At 30.6% G+C, this 17,938-nt stretch overlaps 3 protein-coding genes across 4 annotated transcripts; 1 reads left to right on the plus strand and 2 right to left on the minus strand.

Annotated features, from left to right (window-relative positions):
- Positions 1 to 4,743: 4,743 nt before the first annotated feature.
- On the plus strand, positions 4,744 to 5,749 carry LOC113862877 (chitinase 10-like). Its single transcript, XM_027496149.1, has 2 exons — positions 4,744 to 5,201; positions 5,383 to 5,749. Exons 1-2 carry the CDS (start codon positions 4,744 to 4,746, stop codon positions 5,747 to 5,749), a joined length of 825 nt encoding a protein of 274 aa, XP_027351950.1.
- A 1,751-nt stretch (positions 5,750 to 7,500) lies between these two features.
- Positions 7,501 to 8,182, minus strand: LOC113862878 (auxin-responsive protein IAA20). Its single transcript, XM_027496151.1, has 3 exons — positions 8,004 to 8,182; positions 7,704 to 7,903; positions 7,501 to 7,604 (listed from the first exon to the last, which is right to left on the minus strand). Exons 1-3 carry the CDS (start codon positions 8,180 to 8,182, stop codon positions 7,501 to 7,503), a joined length of 483 nt encoding a protein of 160 aa, XP_027351952.1.
- A 6,159-nt stretch (positions 8,183 to 14,341) lies between these two features.
- On the minus strand, positions 14,342 to 17,362 carry LOC113862641 (transcription factor PIF3-like). 2 transcript variants are annotated; one of them, XM_027495737.1, is made up of 7 exons: positions 16,840 to 17,362; positions 16,231 to 16,714; positions 15,778 to 16,142; positions 15,586 to 15,687; positions 15,370 to 15,435; positions 15,197 to 15,262; positions 14,342 to 15,084 (listed from the first exon to the last, which is right to left on the minus strand). In XM_027495737.1, exons 2-7 carry the CDS (start codon positions 16,250 to 16,252, stop codon positions 14,605 to 14,607), a joined length of 1,101 nt encoding a protein of 366 aa, XP_027351538.1. In that variant the 5' UTR covers positions 16,253 to 16,714; positions 16,840 to 17,362; the 3' UTR covers positions 14,342 to 14,604. The 2 variants fall into 2 exon arrangements, with proteins under 2 accessions (XP_027351538.1, XP_027351537.1); XM_027495736.1 differs by having other exon boundaries at positions 14,400 to 15,084; positions 15,778 to 16,714.
- Between the last annotated feature and the right edge of the window lie 576 nt (positions 17,363 to 17,938).

Below are 17,938 nucleotides of genomic sequence, written 5' to 3' on the forward strand. Positions count from 1 at the left end.
AAACATATACTTTGAATATAGTTGAAAGTTTTAGTACATATATGTATATTCGAAATTATTTCTCTCTGGTTTGAATATACATGACATCTTTTCGACTTTCGACTTGCATGTTTTAATGTTCAATGGATAGATATGAAAACTTGCTAAGCAATGATGTGTTCGTCTGCAAGTTTGCCATGCACATCATGGTGCAGTTGATATTTTATTTTTATCTATGAATAGTTCCATACAGAGTTTCACAAATTCAGGATAGTCAGACATTTTTTTTTTCATGATCACATATGGTGGAGAGAGATTAAAAAAAACTTTGTATATTATAACTGATTTTTGCCTGTAAAACTTTTGGTAGAATTCATGGTTTCCCTTTTTTATTGACCGGTCAAAACCAATTTTCTTTCTTTAAATATTCAAGACATAGATTCTGATTTTTCTATGCAATTGAAATGGTTAAAATATAAAAGCACAGGCTGTTTTTATTGATATTTATTTATAAATTAGTTTTTATGTTTTAATTTTTATGTAACCGTGTTACTTCTTAGTCTTTCTATCTTTATGATACTATTTAAAAAATACTAACATGTATAAATAATAATTTTTATTAATACTATTAAAGTTATAAGAAATAAAACATAACATGCAAAACACTAAAAAATTATACAGTAATTAATTTATAAATAAATATAAACTATAAATATAAAATATATATTTTAATTTAATTAAAAAAATTCATAAAGTGACAAAAAATGTTATTCATCTTAGAAAAGATTCTTATGAGTTGCTTTTTCTTGCATTGTTATTTAGTGTTATCTTGTGTATATAAAAAATCATCTTCAATTCCATAACTTTTACTTAATTTTACATTTTGTAAAAAGAAGAAGAATATGATTTGATGTTTTCCCCTTTTTGATGGGCCATTTATTTCGTTTACAGCTGCTTTCGTTTGTGGGCATTTTACAAGTTGCTCAAATAGGCGAAAACTCCTTTTATAAAAAAACTATCCCATAGACCCATAGAATAATACATTAAGACTTCGGTTATAATTGCCATTAAATAATATAACCCTTGTGGACTTTATACCCACGAAATTTAATTAATATCATGAAACATAAAAACACGAAAACAAAATCAATTGACTGGTCATGCGTAGAATATTTTATGCAAAAAAACCTTTTTTATATTTACAAAAATTCACAAAAATTATCTTAGTACGGATCTCATGGTTATCGAATATTATTAATTTTATTAAACCAATCTTACAATATTAATGAAATAATTCAGATAAATAAAATTATTGACATAACTTTGATTTATCAAGAAAGAAGAATATAAAATTTTCTGAACTATCTAATTCCATTTTTTACGATAAATATATTAAGTATTTATTATGTTTTAGGGCTAGGCCAACTCTAAGGCAACTGAAGCTTCACTTTAAATTTAAAGCCTCCCAAATAATGCTTTTACGTAATAATAATTAATACTTTAAAAAACTAAAACAATAGTAGCTACCTTATTAATAACATTAGCCTATTTGAATTATGTATTGGATAAGAAAACTGTTCGGACATACATATAGAAAAAAGAAACTGAATAGTTACTCGTTTAACTGAACTAAATATACGCGCTTTAAAAATTATTCTTTTGATAATTTCACTTAATACGATTTTTATTATAAATCATCTTAAATATAAAAAAATTAATTTAACATGCACTAAATTTATGAGATTAAAATAGTTCCTCTTGTATACACTAAAAGTTTATTTTCTTTTGTGTCAATATTCTCTTTTTGGGTTAAACATTAGTATATCGTTTTTGCTTGTTAAGCCATTAAATATTTGTATATCTGTAAATAGTGACATTCTATCCAACAGACCAATATACAATAGGTCCAGAAACTGTTATGTGGGCTAAGGCCCTCGTTACAATTGCAAAATTGTAAGTAGCCTTTCTTTTTGGTTGGGATTTGGATGTCATCTTTTTTAATTCTTTTGCTTGAAGAATGAGTAAGTTCAATGAAGAACTCACAATTATTTTAAATCGAGAATAAATTCTCTCAATGTTAAATTTAACTTGATTGGTTATATTGAAATTTTATTTTGTATCTATTCTCACCATATATACATTAAATAGGTAGGTCTATTTAATATTCGTGATATGTCTAAGTAAAAAAATATAAGCATAATTTATTATGAACATTAAATTAGGAATGCATTTAGTAAGAATAATTCTTTTAATATAAGAATGAGAATGGTAAATTTAAACTATGCATCCATACTTAATTAAAATATATATTTTTTAATTTATATGATTACGTCAAAAAAGTTATGTAATATTTTAAAAAATAACATTACTCATATGTTTTAACATTGTATATTTATAATAAATTTAATGTTCAAAATTTATCATCTCATTCACACATAAAAAAAATTACCATTTAATATATATTTTATATGAATTCTTCATTCTTATTTCAATTCAAGTTTATTGTGTTCATTGAATTCGTTAAAAATTCAATATTTGAAGTAGTTTATTATAGTTAGAGTAAAATTTTCATATTTTTATATTGTCATTATAAAAATGATTGTGTTGGATAAAATGGCAAAAATAAAATGTGAATCGAACCATTTGGTAATGCCTAAGGATATTTCAATAATCGGGGAAAATAGATTGAGATCCATGAATTAACACCAAATATTGATATAGCAGTACAGCGAATCAAGTCATTTTACATTTTATGGGGGCAAACTCAAATTAATTTTGAAGAGAGCCAGTCATAAAGACAATCGTAAACAATTAAAAACAGAGAAAAAAAGTTACTAGAGAAATGAATATATCATTAAAAAAATATGCAGTGAAGCTAATTATTATTATTATTATTATATAATGGAATATATTTTTTGGACTTTTTGTCCTATTTAGTTAAAACAATGGTAAAATGTATTTATTCTCTATACTTCAAGTCATTTATAAAGAGACTCTATGATCTTCATTATAACCATCCTAATTGATCCATAAATTCCAATTATATTTTCAATAGACTTCTTTTATTAAATTAATCTCAGTTGAATAACAAAATAAAATGTCGCATGGCTAAAATCCAAATCTTATATTTCTACTCAATCTTGACTCTTTATTAAATTTAAATTTCATCAATTTTAAAATAACTTTTAAAACAAAAAATATAACAAATATAGTTTCTAGAATCTAAGTCACTGCCTTTAAAATAATAACTGCACAATGAAAATAACTACTCTCTTTACTATTAAACTCGATGTTGGACAGGAGAATAGAAAAGAGTTTAATATTATCAACTGTTAATCGTTGTTGTTACTTTAATTGTAATTTTTGTGATATATTTCTTACTCTATTTATAATATTTTATTCTTTTTTTTTTTTTTGAATCAGTCAATGTGATGCGTTATTGATCTTAATTATCAGTTAAAACAGTGATAAATTATAGTTTCATACTTAAATTCAATTTTTATAAAAATAATATTTTTTACTTAATTTATACTATTTGATAAATGTTGGTGTTTTTGTAAATAATGCATAGGCATATTGGCAAGTGGCAATTCCACCAATAAAGAATAGGAGATGGAACAATGCCTAAATTTTTTTTAATAAACCATTTTTCCTTTCAAACACGACGAAGCAAATGCAAAATTAAGATAAGTGTTTGGAAATAAAGATGGAGGCGACGTTTATACGCCGAAAAACTTGTTAATTTTATTTATATTTTCACGGTTAGGTTAACATTAATTTTAAATGTACGAAAGCAATATATTTTCATTTAGGATAAAATATTTATTATATACTTATATTTGTAATATAATAATTTTTTATTCTTAAAATCAATTTTTAAAATCCATTTCATACCCCTCTTAATGAGATATGAAATGGATATTTAAAGTAAAAAAAAGAAAGAACTATAAAGATTATATTTTCAATATGTATAGTTTTAACAATGGAGTAAAAAAAATTAGGCTGAGAAAACAGAGAACCTATTTGTCAAAGTAACATATTCGATCGTCGCTAGTTTTTGTCTTACTCACCTCTCTTTACATAAACTAAACATTTGTTGACCATTCTATTCAATTTATGCCACTCGTGGCCAAAAACCTGCAGGCGGGGATAAATTCGTGGGTCCTGTGGCTTATATATCTCTGTACAAAAACATTATTATTTATTCAAAAATATTAAATATTAAGATAATATTTGTTAGTATAATTCTTTTACCAAAAATCTTAATATAAATGTTAAATGTTTACACTAATTAATAAATAATATATTATACCCATATTTAATGTATATTAATAATAACTTATTTAATATTAAATTATTAATAAGTAATATTTTTTTCTAATTTACCATTTTCACCTTAGCAAATGCTCAGTCAACTGCCGCGAATTATTAAATTACCAATTATATATTTCATTAATAAGAACGAAGATATTCATATTCTATAGAAAAAGTATGCAACACGAACAAGCACAAACAAATACAAACAAAAATCCCGAATATTGAAAAAACAAAAAGCCGATCAATTGCAAAATAACACATACTCATGTGAGTGAGATCCGTGAAATCGGTACTTTTGTTGGGCAAGTTTTGTTCTGATAATATATTCCCTCTTCACATGTGCCTATAAAAGGCCTTTTTGCTTGTTCCTACCTATTGCCAAAACAAAGACTGTGTATAATAGTTAGCTACATTTAACTGAACCTTTTTCTTTTTTTATTTTGGCAAATGACATTCTTCTTCTTCTTGAGCTTATGTTGCTTCATTGGTCTTCTATATTCATCAACTTTGGAAGCTGAAGCATGGGGCTCCCCCTACGTGCCCATCTCTTCTCTCATAAGCAAAAAAAATTTTAACACCCTTTTTCTACACAAAGATGACACTGCATGCCCTGCCAAAGACTTCTACACCTACGACTCGTTCATTCATGCATCCAAATTCTATCCCACATTTGGTACTACTGGTTGTTTAACCACACGCAAGCGTGAGATTGCTGCATTTCTTGCTCAAATTTCCCATGAAACCACCGGTGGATGGGCCACTGCACCTGACGGTCCATATGCTTGGGGCTTGTGCTTCAAGGAAGAAATAAACCCTAAGATTAATTACTGTGATTCTACTAACAAACAATGGCCTTGCTACCCAGGCAAAAGTTACAAGGGAAGAGGACCCATTCAACTTTCTTGGTACATACACTGACAATAATGGATATTCATATTCTATAGAGTATCCAATAAATGAAGAGGATCCTACAATTAAAGTGGATGATATTTTATAAAGTCAAATTAAAATAAAAGTTTCTTATGATCAGATATAACTATGTGTATAATGGTGTAATTTATTAACTGGAATAAATTTTTTTTGCAGGAACTATAACTATGGGCCAGCAGGGAAGGCTTTGGGGTTTGATGGACTGAGGAGCCCAGAGATTGTGTCGAACGATTCAGTGATTGCCTTCAAAACTGCGCTGTGGTTTTGGACGACAGAGAGAAAGGCAGAACCTTCTTGCCACGATGTGATGGTGGGAAAATATGTGCCAACAGAAGCTGACATAGCAGCTAATCGAACAGCTGGTTATGGCTTGGTGACTAACATAATCAATGGTGGGCTAGAATGTGGAATTCCTGGTGATGCAAGAGTAAATGATAGAATTGGATTTTTTGAAAGATATGCTAAGTTGTTCAACGTCGACACTGGACCTAACTTAGATTGTGGATATCAGAAACCCTTCTAATGAACTTCTTCTCACTTTCATCATCTGTTTTCTCTTTCTTTAATTTCTCTAGCAAATCTTCAATAATGTATTCAAATATAGTAATGCCTGCTTCATGGCATTTTCCTTCTGTGGTGTTGACAAATAGAAAGTTTTATATTCTTCTTACTATCCATTATCAAAACTCTAAACCGCGAGTGGCAAAAAAATACAAATAAAAGAAGAAACGACAGCCATGATGTCACTCTTTTATATATAAATTGATTGTCCGAAATATTTGGATCTATCCTACCATCGGATTCTAGTTTTTTTTTTTTCCCTCACAATTTTATTCACGGATAGGCATTAAATGTAGTTTTTTTTTTCAACGAGAGTTTGAATTATACTTATCCAAATTAATCCTTTTTCTTTTCGTGATTATCCGAATTAATCTTAACACCATATTTTATGTAGTGCACATTTAGTTTAGTTTATTTTAAAGACAGAATTTTTTATTTAAAAAAATTCAAAATTAAGTAATTATTTTTTAAATTAAGTTGAATCAAATATATCTATTTGTGACATTCTTCTAATTCAGTTTAAATTTAGAGAAACAATGACGTATTTTTTTTAAAGTTCTTTTAGGTAGATTGGGCTTGACACCTTTTTTATTTGGGTTAACGTACAAGTACTAGACGGGCTCTAGTTTGGGCTTTGACACTCAACCAATCTACTGGGATCCATGTCATATTGAGCAATTATTATTACACATGTTGAGTAATTTGGAGTTTCGATTCCGAACTGGAAAAATAATACCTATTGGGTAATTAGGCTTGATTAGGAGAGCTAAGGCCTAGGACCACGCATTATACACAGATAAGTTCAGTAACTGCTGTACACATTCTTCGCATCGTAAATTAAGGAGATCTACAGGATCTTGGTTCGATTGTATTACACGTACAAAGTTCTTCAAAATATATTTATACTAATTTTTTATTAAAAAAATTAAAATATCACATAATTCAATGCATTAATAACATTGTTACAATTTTTATAAGGTTTATGGTTTATTCTTTATTTTGGAAGGAGACAATACGCCCACTTCTTAAAATTCTATGTACCTATTACCATATAAAAGGAGATGTATACAAAAGTTAAGTTAGCCACATGCATACATGTTTTATTAGCCTATAAAATAACATTAAATATGTAAACCATATGTAATCTCAAACTATTTGTGATATGGCTCCACTCTTGAATGTAACGTACTCAATTCCCAGGAATAAAACAAAAAGACTTGCACAATTTCATTTTCTCAACAGGCTAAAATCTCTTTGCAATCCTTCCTCTTGGTCCTTACTTTATTGAGGGAAATTAGTTGGCAAAGAAATAAAGCTAACATTTAGAACTTAGCCGTTGAGATTCTAGAAAGAAAGTAAAGCCAGTAGGCTGTGTTAAGAATGTACAACACTATTCTTTTCCATTTTCTTTCAACGAAAGAAGAACAGAGTGAGCTATGCATATACATCTATTTGCATATTTCACTAAGATTCTCTAAATTTTCTAATCAGCGAACCACAGTACTAGAGGACAAAATTTGAAATCACTGGTGGGAGGAAGGGGCAATCCATGTCATTTTATTATACATTTAACACCCGAATGTGTCTACCCTTGTGATCTTCAATCTCTTTACGGTGGACAAGAACATCCTACACAATCGAAAGACCAAACACCTTAGTCCACAAAAATGGAACATAATGCGCTTGTTTCTCATAGACAAAACAAAATTAAACTTACTCCCATGGCACATCCCCAACCATCACCAAATCCCCTTCTTCATCTTCATAAGTTAGCACATGGCATCTCTCCGGTTGCACCCCATTCATCTCTGTCCCCCCTGTTAACACACCACATTCCACTGTCATTTCAATGATGTGGAAACAAAAAACATCACAATCAAAACCTCACTGAGATATCATTTAGCAATGGACTTTACACAGAATGGTAGTGTCGAACATGTGTTCTAGTGTCCTCACTAACTCATAGTAGCCTTCGTGAGCTAGTATATTCAGCTTTCTTCCAATTGGGATGCCTTCCATGTACACCTTCACAAAGAAGCTGCTATGATCATTGCAATCATTTACTTCAGCAGCTTGTGAATTGCTCACAAGTGGGTGGCTCTGTTGCCATTGCCCTCTAATATAAGAAATACACAAATCATTAAATTTATGACACAAGTCATGGTTTAATACAAATGCAAAAGGGTTGGAAAATTTGAGTAGAATGCAGTGCAAACCTTGAAATAGAAGAGCCAACATGTTGGGTGGCTGAAATGCTGAGACCAAGGCTAAGATCAGTAGGAAGTTCTTGTGTGTTGAGGTGAGTGAGAGAGGATGCGGTTGAAATGAAGTGGTGGTGGTGGTGGTTGCTGCTGCTGCTAATGGAAGAAGAGGAAGAACTAGCGGCTTTGCCCATTGTAGAAGGAAGTAGCAAGATGACAGACAAAGCCGCCACATTAAGGCCTTAAATAAACGAAGAAAGAGAACGTGTCCTGTTGCTATTATTCTACGAATCAAGACTTCCTCAACTGCAGCGCCACTTCCCTTCTTTTTCTTTCTTCCATGTAATTGGTAGACCTCAAATGTTGTCATGGTAGCCGACAACTACACGTGTCATTAACAAAATTCCAACTTGGCATCTATACAATGACGTGGCTTGATTCCATTGAAATATGCGTTCATTCCATCCCCCTTCATGTCCATAGTATGTTAACATCAGTTAGAATTGATGATCTCATACTTTTATGATTCATGTAATATTTTTATTATTATAATGTATAATAAAGTTTATTTATTTGTTTGTAATTCTTGAATTTAACACTAGTATTATTTAGCTTTAGTAATTTGATGTTGGAGTTACTATAGAGACAAGTGACGGACAACGCGTGTAGGAAGTAATATAGTGAGATTGAGGGAGTGAACCTAGACTGCAGACAATTGGGGTGGACAAGAGAACATTGATATCTGAAACCTTTAACATGTACATGTAATGCCCATTAATCAATGTTCAATGGATATAATCATCGTGTTGCGCATGAGGGACGTTGATTGCAGGGACAAAATATATAAAGGCATTGGAACCGGTGATGCTGCATCTACTGCTGTGATGCTTTGAAACATATTGATGTACTTCCTTGAAACGCTCTCTCAACACCACAAAACCCATCCACGACATCACAACATACTTATGAAGAGAAGTTGTGCGCTTTTATTACAGTTACACTAAACCCAACTCACCATCAGACATGTGTCCTCCCTTTTCCTTTTCAAGAAGGAAGATCTTTTATCTATAATTTTTTAAGATAATTTTAGTTGTTTTCTAATTATAGGTATATAAAAAGATAAAATAAATAAATAAATCGTTGTTTAGTACAAAGTTATGTATGTTTTAAGGTGTATTAGTCAATGAAATAAACATTAACAAATATTATACTAAAAATATAAAATCATTTATATTTAATTTTTAAAATCATTAAAAGTATTTGTACATTAATTCTTTTTAATTAATAATATGTAATTCTTAATAATATCCTTCTTTTATTTTCCTTCATTGCTAGAACATGAATGATTTTAGGTTAAGAAGCACTTCTAACAATTTTTTAAAAAAAGAAAATCAATGCATTGAATAATTTACTTTTGATCGTTTGATATATTTGCTTCTTTAAAGCAGAACCCACGTAAATAGTCCATTCCTTTTTCAAATAAGTCTCTTTTAAAGAAAAGAGGTGTGGTACAGAAAAACCAATGCATGCTTGACTTTATTGTCTCACACTTGTTTTGTTATTTTAAATTTACTAACAGAAATTATTTACCTTTACATTATTAATTTAAATATAGTTTTTAAGAACGAGATAGACTCTCTTTCTCAGGCTGCGAAAGCAAAGCAATATGCTATTAACTAAACAGTAGTTTCAAAAATCTTTTAAAAGTTTTAGAAACGTGTAATAAACATTATTTCATTTAATAAATAATTTTAAGTAGTAAAGAGAGACGATTAGGGGAAAAAAGAAAGAAAGAAAGAAGATGTTATGAATGGGAGGGAGCAAGAAATAGCAAAAAAGGAAGCAGAAAAGTGGAACAAAGTGACAAGTGTGAATCTGGTGGTGTGAGTCTTGGGGACACAAAATCAAGCTTATTTCTTTGCTAACACACAAAAGAACTAAACAACTTCTTCTACGTTCAACACCTCGCCCCCACGTGTACGATTTCACGCGTCTAACGCAATTTTCGTTTCCCTCTGTCACGTGTTCATTTTTTTCAACGATGGTTCACAACTTGGAGAGGGAGCAAGAACTTGTATGCTTGGATCTAAAGAAATAAGTAATATTCAAACGGAAAAAAAATAAATTAAAATGACTGTCTTGAGAACATTTATTAAAATTTTAATGCTTTAAATGTTATTAAATATTTTAATGGGTGTGTCTAAACCAGTTATTAACGTAGCAATAAAAGAAGAAAGAAGAAAAAGTGAAATGTTCCCTGCCACCCCAACCATAACTACATAACGTTGCTTTCATTAGCCATCAAATTGTCATTTGGTCTCCAACAGAGAACCTTAGGAAAGCAGCGTGTAACCTACATTCCCCTTTTGTTTAATAGCGCAAGTAAATGTGTCTCGCCATGTTAAGACCAAATCCTCCAATTTCTTTATGTTTATGTTATTGTAAAAGATGGGTTTTAATTCTATCTCCCATCATCCCCTTTATGCTTCAGTAATTGACGACTTCTTCATCATCTTTCCGTACCAAATCCAATAGTTGAACAATAACAAGCTCATTACCTCTTTGAATTCCTATTTTTACTTCTTCATCATTTTTTTCATACATTGTTATTGATTTTTCCCCTTAAGATTATCACTCTGTAAATATTACACTAAGCATTTAATTAATCCAAGTCAAGTAAAAGCAACGAGTCACCTAGGAAGTATGATATAGTATGAGATACGATAATGATTAAATACACACGAAAATATGATGAATTTTAAAATTTTAAAAATAGGACAATTAATGTGAATTTAAACTTTTAAATTACACGAGACAAAAATGAGTGAGTCATTGTAGGCATTAAATATTTTAAAATTTATCTAATTATTGCGGCATATCAATTAGTATTAGTGTAAAATTTACAAAATCAAAGTAAGAAAATTATATAAAAAATAAATCTAGAAGTATTTGAAGTGTTCGTGCAATGTCCTAACATGACACACGTGACTTCTATTTAAAAGTATCGATGCTTTAATTTTTAGTAAGTGCCAAAGGTATTCTTTTACATTTCTATGTACTAAGGCTCAATCCTTGATTAAGGTAGAATAACATATAAAAATTAATTTATGTATTATTATCGATTGGTTTGAGAATGTTTTTATTTTTTTAACAATTACAAAATAATGTTTTTTTTTTATTTTAAAGATTTATATAGGTTATTTTCCCATTTTTATAGATATTTTAAAATAAAATAAATAGCATTCTAATTTTATTTAATTTTAGACAAAATATAATGTCATCACTCCTTTAATACTATTCACCCTTCTTGATTTATAATATCATGACAGTCATGGTATTATAACCTTTTGTTTATCATTTTTTCTCACAGCGTAGACGCCTCAAGTAGTGTCTAACAGCTGTCTATTAACTATTTTTCTTTCAATGACGATATTTTCACAATCACTTTCTCTCATTATTTATACCCTTTCTTCTTCTTTTTTATCACTTATCACAGTTTTCACTTTCTCATTTATCTTAATTTTTATTATTTTTGGAGACGCCTTTTCATATAAACATTCCAAATTGGGGTGTAACATAAACATGGAATTTTGTTGATACGGAGTCACTACTTCATTTAAACATTATACTGATGTCACCCTATGAAATGGAGCAAAATATCATTAACCTTTTCCTTTCGATTCTAAGTCACTACTTTCATATGTTGCTGACTTCATCGCATTATTAATAGTATTATTACTATTATTGCATATGCAAGGAGCTTTAGTAATCACTTGTATCAAATAATTATAACCGCTTGTGTGTGACACTACACCTACACGAACTCCTGATTCAAGCACATATGCTGTGCCCCTCACCTTTTTGGCTCAGTTCTAATTCGAGACTGCATAAATGGGTAGAGGGAGAACTTTGGGATTAAAGCATCAAAATACACTTTGTCAGGCAATTGTTTCAATGTTGGAATAATGGCTGGAGTACATAAACAATGTGGAATGTTTACTTTGGGAGAAATAAGGAGGTTGAGAGAGGCTAGGCTTGTGAATTTTTGGCAACTTGTATTACAATATAAACCATTCTCTTTGGGCTCCATTGATCTGAAGTATGAGGAGGATATTAAATAAAATTCATCTCTTTATTTCCGTTAATATCTATGTTCTGAACCAGTATCCATCAGTTTCATGAAGCAGTTATTGAACACTGATAAGATTCCAGAATTGGTAGCCCCACTAATGTAATTCAATAGTAGAATTGGAATTTTTCTTTTCATTTTCTCAACATTTACCAAGCCATTTAGGGTTTGTTTCCTGATTAGAATAAGACAAGATAAAATAATTTATCTTATATTAAATAATAGGATATAATTTATATGTATATAAAAATATTTTTTAAATTTTAATATATTGAAATGTAAAAAAACATATTTTTTTAATAATTTTATTAATTTTAATAATTAAATATATTTTTTATTTTATTTTATTTTATTTTTCTGAATATGTTCATGGCAGTCCCCATAACCTGCGATTTTTGTGAACTTGGACTAGGAAAATATTTGAACGTTTAGCTATAAAAATATAACTGCGTCCAACAAAAGTTGCAAATGAAATGGACTTGATTTGCAAACCTACAGATCAACCCATTCTTTTGCGGAAAATACTTTTTTTTAAAAATTATTTTGGGCTATCCATTAAATGGTTTAGGCCGATCAACAAAGATCAATTTTAGGTAAAAAAAAAACCAATTAATAAGTAAATCAGCTCGTTTAATTGCAAGTTTAAACAAATTAACTTAATTATAAGTGCATGCAAATCGGTTTGATCTATTATTTTTCGAAGAATTTATGTATTCTCTCTCTCATTGACTGTAATTGGGCCTACCTTTTTAATGAAGGAACATGCCTTTATAAATAGGAATGAAAATCATGACCGCTCTACATAAATGGAGGTATAAGACGAATATAAGATTTTGTTTTAGAAAAATTAATATATAAAGTCTATTTTCTTAAAAATCATAAATTTACTTATTTTAAAAGTGTTACTTTAAGATTATAGTTCGTTAACTAGATTTTAAATTATATTTTATAAATAAATGTTAATCATCAATATTTTAATTTAAATTAACTTTTTAATTTTTTTTTATTATATACATAGCATCTAAATTTTTTAAAAATCAGACCTTAACAAAGCAGATCGAATTCACATACTTTAATACCCTTTTCCTTAGGCCTCTCCGATGAAATATATCTCATTCAGTAGATACTTACAATAAAAATTACCATATATATATATATATATATATATAATATTATATGATATTATTACTTAAGTTCATCTACATGAATAATAAATATTATAAACTTTCAAGTATAATAACTTTTTAAATAATATTCAATTACAATGTTAAGGTGACAATATAGACTTTAGGTGAACTATGACAAGATATACTAATTTTAGTTTTAATTGAAAAATGTTGAAGGATATACTTGTATTTTTCATATATAAATCATTTAGAACTTTATATCAATTTTAGATTGTTTTGTTCGAGTCGAGAATTATTCTGAACAACAAAATTACTTTTTAAATATTTAATATAATTGTATTAATTAGTATTAAAATTTGAGACCACGTATGAGTCTTCGATTCTAATCCTTCTCGTTGAAATATTTAATTAAAATTATTAAGTCAACCTTGAAACAACTCATATCATATGTAATCCACAGCTTTTCGTGCATAGCACAATAATTGTATTTCGAGCATGCTAATGTAGCAAAGAATTCGGGTGTGATCCCCCCAACCCTTTTATGTTTGTTGTTAAGGAGTGAATGGATCTTTGAATCTTTTTTGGGTATTTACCCTTAAAATATACAATCTTAAATGTGCTGCAAAATTTTTAAGAAATTTAACTTCCATATGCAACTTACAAGTGAGGCCCTACACTACAGTATTATCATAAACGTGCATAGCTTAATCAGTTCAACAGTGAAACATAAATTATGAGTGTTTGGTTTAATTTCTCTTACTGTGATCCATTTTCCTTTATAATGCTAATTGTGAGTATTTTCTTATACACACAAAAATTTCTTTTTTTTCCCCTATAAAGTTAATAAAAAAACTTTTTTAATTTTTTATAACTGTTATAATAATATCTACTATGGTAATTAATTTTCATATTTTTATTTTTTATTATTTTAACCCATCAAATAATTAATGCCGAATTTAATATTGAACATAATTATTTATTTTTTATATATACATATTTAAAAAATAATTCACTAAAATTAAAAGAGATGACGAAAGTTGTTTCCTGATAAAAAGGTGTCAAAAAATTTGATGTGAAAAAAGAGAGGACATTTTTGTAATTTTCATAACTCATTTTTCTATCCATCATTTTCATCGGTACATCAGAGTGGTTGAGCATCAAACTGTGAATAGTCAGAATCTGCTGCTGGTGTTCTACAAAATCAGAAAATGATATATGCAATCTTTCGGTAAAGGGTAAACTAACTTCACAGTCGTTTAACATCTTTAATCGTTGATGAAAAAGAAAAAGAAAACATGTTTAATCTAATTTTTTCATCATTCAAAATTTCCCTTCTTCTCCATCATTTTCGTTTTTACCTCTATCTTTGTGGGAAAATGAAAGGGATAGCCAGTGGACTAGTATTGTGGTGGTGAAGGGAAACCTGATTAGGCACTTGCTTTACTGCATTTTGGACCTTCGCATGAAAATCTGAGTTAATATTGTTGGGAATTGCGACCTGTGGAGTTGAAGAATTAGCTAGATGTTCCCTTAGGTTGGTGGTAGCTGTAGGGCTAGTTGCCAAGTGTGGTTGTGTAGTAGAAGAGTTTCCAATGATGGGAAAATATGGTGCATGTGGAATTGGCATGGGTGGTATTTGGTTGGGGAAACCAAACATCTGAAATCTGTTGTTTGTGATAGCAGAAGCAGACAGTGGTGGAATAGGGAGCGGAATAGGGAGCTGTGGTGGCCTGAAACCCATTCCAGCTCCCATTAACTGTGGTAAATGTGGTCCATTTATGTGATGTGCCGCAGCAGGTAACATCATAAGTGGCCATAAACCACTACCCATTGACATAATCTGCATCATATCATATATATATAATATGATACTGGGCTTAACTAACACTTTCATTCAAATTTCAACATTTAATTACAAAATTTGACCAACAGAAATGAACTCAAAATTTTACCTGTAACTGAAGCTTTAGAGTCTTGAGATAGTCGATTGCATCATCAAGCATTGATGCTTTGTCCACCTAAGAGACACACATACAAGACAAACTTAGAGAACTAAAACAAGTGCAAGAAAGTCTCTTGACAGAAAAATTAAATATACAACGACAAAGCGGGAACACACACACACCTTATTGCAATTGGGTATGAGCTCTTTCAATGTACGCATCTTCTTGTTGATTCTTTCTCTTCGCTTCTGCAAACATCCACAATTACCGGTTAGATGGAATTATTTGACACGTATACAAATTCTCTATCTTTTTTTTCTTATTTTTTTTGGGGGGGGGGGTACATTACTACATCTCATGAAATCTACTTTATCATATCTTCTGAATGCTTTCCTTACCTTTTCAGATAAATTATGAACCTCCGCATTCCTGCTTCTCTTAATTCTGTTACCCTCCCTATCTGGCGTTTGCTGAAGTAAATCTTCTGCTTCTTCATCATTCTGCATCAAACAAATCCAGGTTCCTTAGAATGATGGTAACCCACACGAAGTACCAAAGAAGGTAAAAATATAGCCTAGGGTTCCACTTACATCACTCAAATATGCTGGGTCATCAGTGTCCTCATGCAACCTGATAGCAAGGTTTGGGTCGTTTGAGGCTCCAAGAGAGCATACAGAAGGAGATGCTAGCAACGGCTCATTACACAAGTTAGTGTTAGCTTTTCCCTTTGCTCCAAGTGCTCCTGAGCTTGAGGTTTGGTTACAACGTTGAGTATTGGATCTGTGAATTCCAAGGCCACAACTGTTATTGCCAACAGCTTCAGAATGCTCATCAAGGGGCGCTTCTGGTCTTCTTTCAACAAAAGATGTTTGCTTTTGAAATCCTGTGAGACCATGTGATCCTTCAGCTGATGCTTTCTCAACCTTGCGTGCTTCAATCTCCTCCACTACTCTTCCTGAAAGTGCGTTTCTTGTTGGCTCAGTTGCACTGTTTGTAGTAGATTTGAGAAATACTGCAGGTATCAAAAAGTTGGAGAAGTTCACTTTTTGTGCTCTTTGACCGCATCCTAAGTTGTGTGAGTTTGTTGCTGGTGCTTGGCCTGGGTCTGTTCTTTGTTTCTTGAGCGGAGATGAAGGTAAGCACTGTTGTGAGGAGTATGGGCACAAATGAACATTATCTGTGGTAACGGGCTTATAGTCTTTTTCTGGTCCCAGTAAGTTTGCAAATTCTTCATTCAGCTTACACGAATTCTTGGTATGGGAGGATTGAGAGGACTCTTGGTCATTGCTTTGATTTGAAGAGCTCTTGTCAGCGTCCCTTTGAGGTGGAAAGTGATCTAAAAGTGTGTATAATGTGCTTAACCTTGTTCCTTTTGCAATGCAAGCATCTTCATCTGTTGTTTGCTTACGTGAAGGGCTTATGGAATACCCGATGCAGGAAGGGGTCTTTTGTGTTCTATTTGATGAACCTCCTCGTACAACAACTTGACCGTTTTCACATACCAGCTCAAGAAAATCGTTATCATAACTGAAATAAGATTAAAGAAGGAAAATAAAATATAATACAAAACCCATTTGAACATATATACATATACATATATATATTTGACAAGCCATCATATCCAAATTGTAATTGAGCGACACAATACTTACATGGAGGCTAGATGGGAGGAGTTTCTTGTCATCCCTGAGCGAGCGGAGTCTAGCATCTTTTGAGTCCTTGAATTATATGAAATTAAGCTAAGAAATTGAACTAATTCCTTGCCTAAGGTGTTATGCTGTTTCTTGGTGCCACACACTTGATGTATATAAGCGGCAGATAATTACTAGTCTCACTTGAGGCCCAATAACTTATGTGAAGCTAATAAAGTGAAATTGTGATAATCGCAATTGGCCACTGTGCACGCACGAATTATATAGCTCTTTGAGAAAGCAGATGTCCCGGATTGATTAAACCTGTACAGAAGAAGTATTCAAGTAATGGAGTGGTTTCTTGTACGAAAGCAAGATCTTGTTATGAGGGAATTTATGGCTATACTAAGATGAATTGATATGATATCAGTAATAAATAATAATCCATGTGGTCTTCATTCAGATGGCATACAAGTCATATCCCAATTTAATTCCTAGTACTCAGCGAAATAAATTTTCATGGGATTCTCTCAAATGTGTCCACAAATTTCATGCAGTTCTCTTTTGTTGTTTTATACTGGTTAGGTGTCAAGCATGAGAAGGTGGACCAACACCTTCCTTTGCTCTCCACATGTTTATTCCACATTTTTCTAATGTATATCAAACAAATTAGTTGTTTGTATTTCTCGCCGAAAATGACACACCATGTTCCTAAATCAAAAGAAGATATTTAAAAACACATTACTTTTCCGAACTTTCTTTGTCCTTGGGTTAACTTAGAGGAGAATTTTTCAATAACTTTCTCAAAGTTTTTATAAATAATAAAAAAAAAACTGTCTTGTTCTTCTTTTAAGAATAAAACTGAAACAAGCATACACACACAAGTTATCTAGTATGTTCTACGTTGATTGAAATAAATTGTTTTTGTTTCTTGTCCTCATTTCTTATCTTTGTTACGTGGTTAAAAAATAACATTCTCTATCATAGTTTTTTTATTTTTGAAGTGTCATTTTTTAATTGAAGGAACATGAATGGGGACAAGTGATTTGGTTCCACCTTAAGCATGGTGCGACATTTATTTCTGAACAGATATAAACAGGGATAAGATCCTTAGGTTCTT

Source organism: Abrus precatorius, unplaced genomic scaffold (assembly GCF_003935025.1).
Source record: "Abrus precatorius isolate BTA unplaced genomic scaffold, Abrus_2018 Scaffold3, whole genome shotgun sequence".
In the NCBI taxonomy this organism is placed as follows: domain Eukaryota; kingdom Viridiplantae; phylum Streptophyta; class Magnoliopsida; order Fabales; family Fabaceae; genus Abrus; species Abrus precatorius.

What these genes read in the sequence shown, in the direction of transcription:
- LOC113862641 (XM_027495736.1), bottom strand. Translation starts at nt 16,895, where the DNA reads ATGCTAGACTCCGCTCGCTCAGGGATGACAAGAAACTCCTCCCATCTA. An exon ending in ACCCAGCATATTTGAGTGAT is followed by an intron (nt 15,688 to 15,777) that starts GTAAGTGGAACC and finishes TGTTTGATGCAG; the next exon opens with AATGATGAAGAAGCAGAAGA. An exon ending in CTCTAAAGCTTCAGTTACAG is followed by an intron (nt 15,085 to 15,196) that starts GTAAAATTTTGA and finishes GATATGATGCAG; the next exon opens with ATTATGTCAATGGGTAGTGG.
- LOC113862877 (XM_027496149.1), top strand. Translation starts at nt 4,744, where the DNA reads ATGACATTCTTCTTCTTCTTGAGCTTATGTTGCTTCATTGGTCTTCTA. An exon ending in GGACCCATTCAACTTTCTTG is followed by an intron (nt 5,202 to 5,382) that starts GTACATACACTG and finishes TTTTTTTTGCAG; the next exon opens with GAACTATAACTATGGGCCAG.
- LOC113862878 (XM_027496151.1), bottom strand. Translation starts at nt 8,182, where the DNA reads ATGGGCAAAGCCGCTAGTTCTTCCTCTTCTTCCATTAGCAGCAGCAGC. An exon ending in GTTGGCTCTTCTATTTCAAG is followed by an intron (nt 7,904 to 8,003) that starts GTTTGCACTGCA and finishes TTCTTATATTAG; the next exon opens with AGGGCAATGGCAACAGAGCC. An exon ending in GTTCGACACTACCATTCTGT is followed by an intron (nt 7,605 to 7,703) that starts GTAAAGTCCATT and finishes GTGTGTTAACAG; the next exon opens with GGGGGACAGAGATGAATGGG.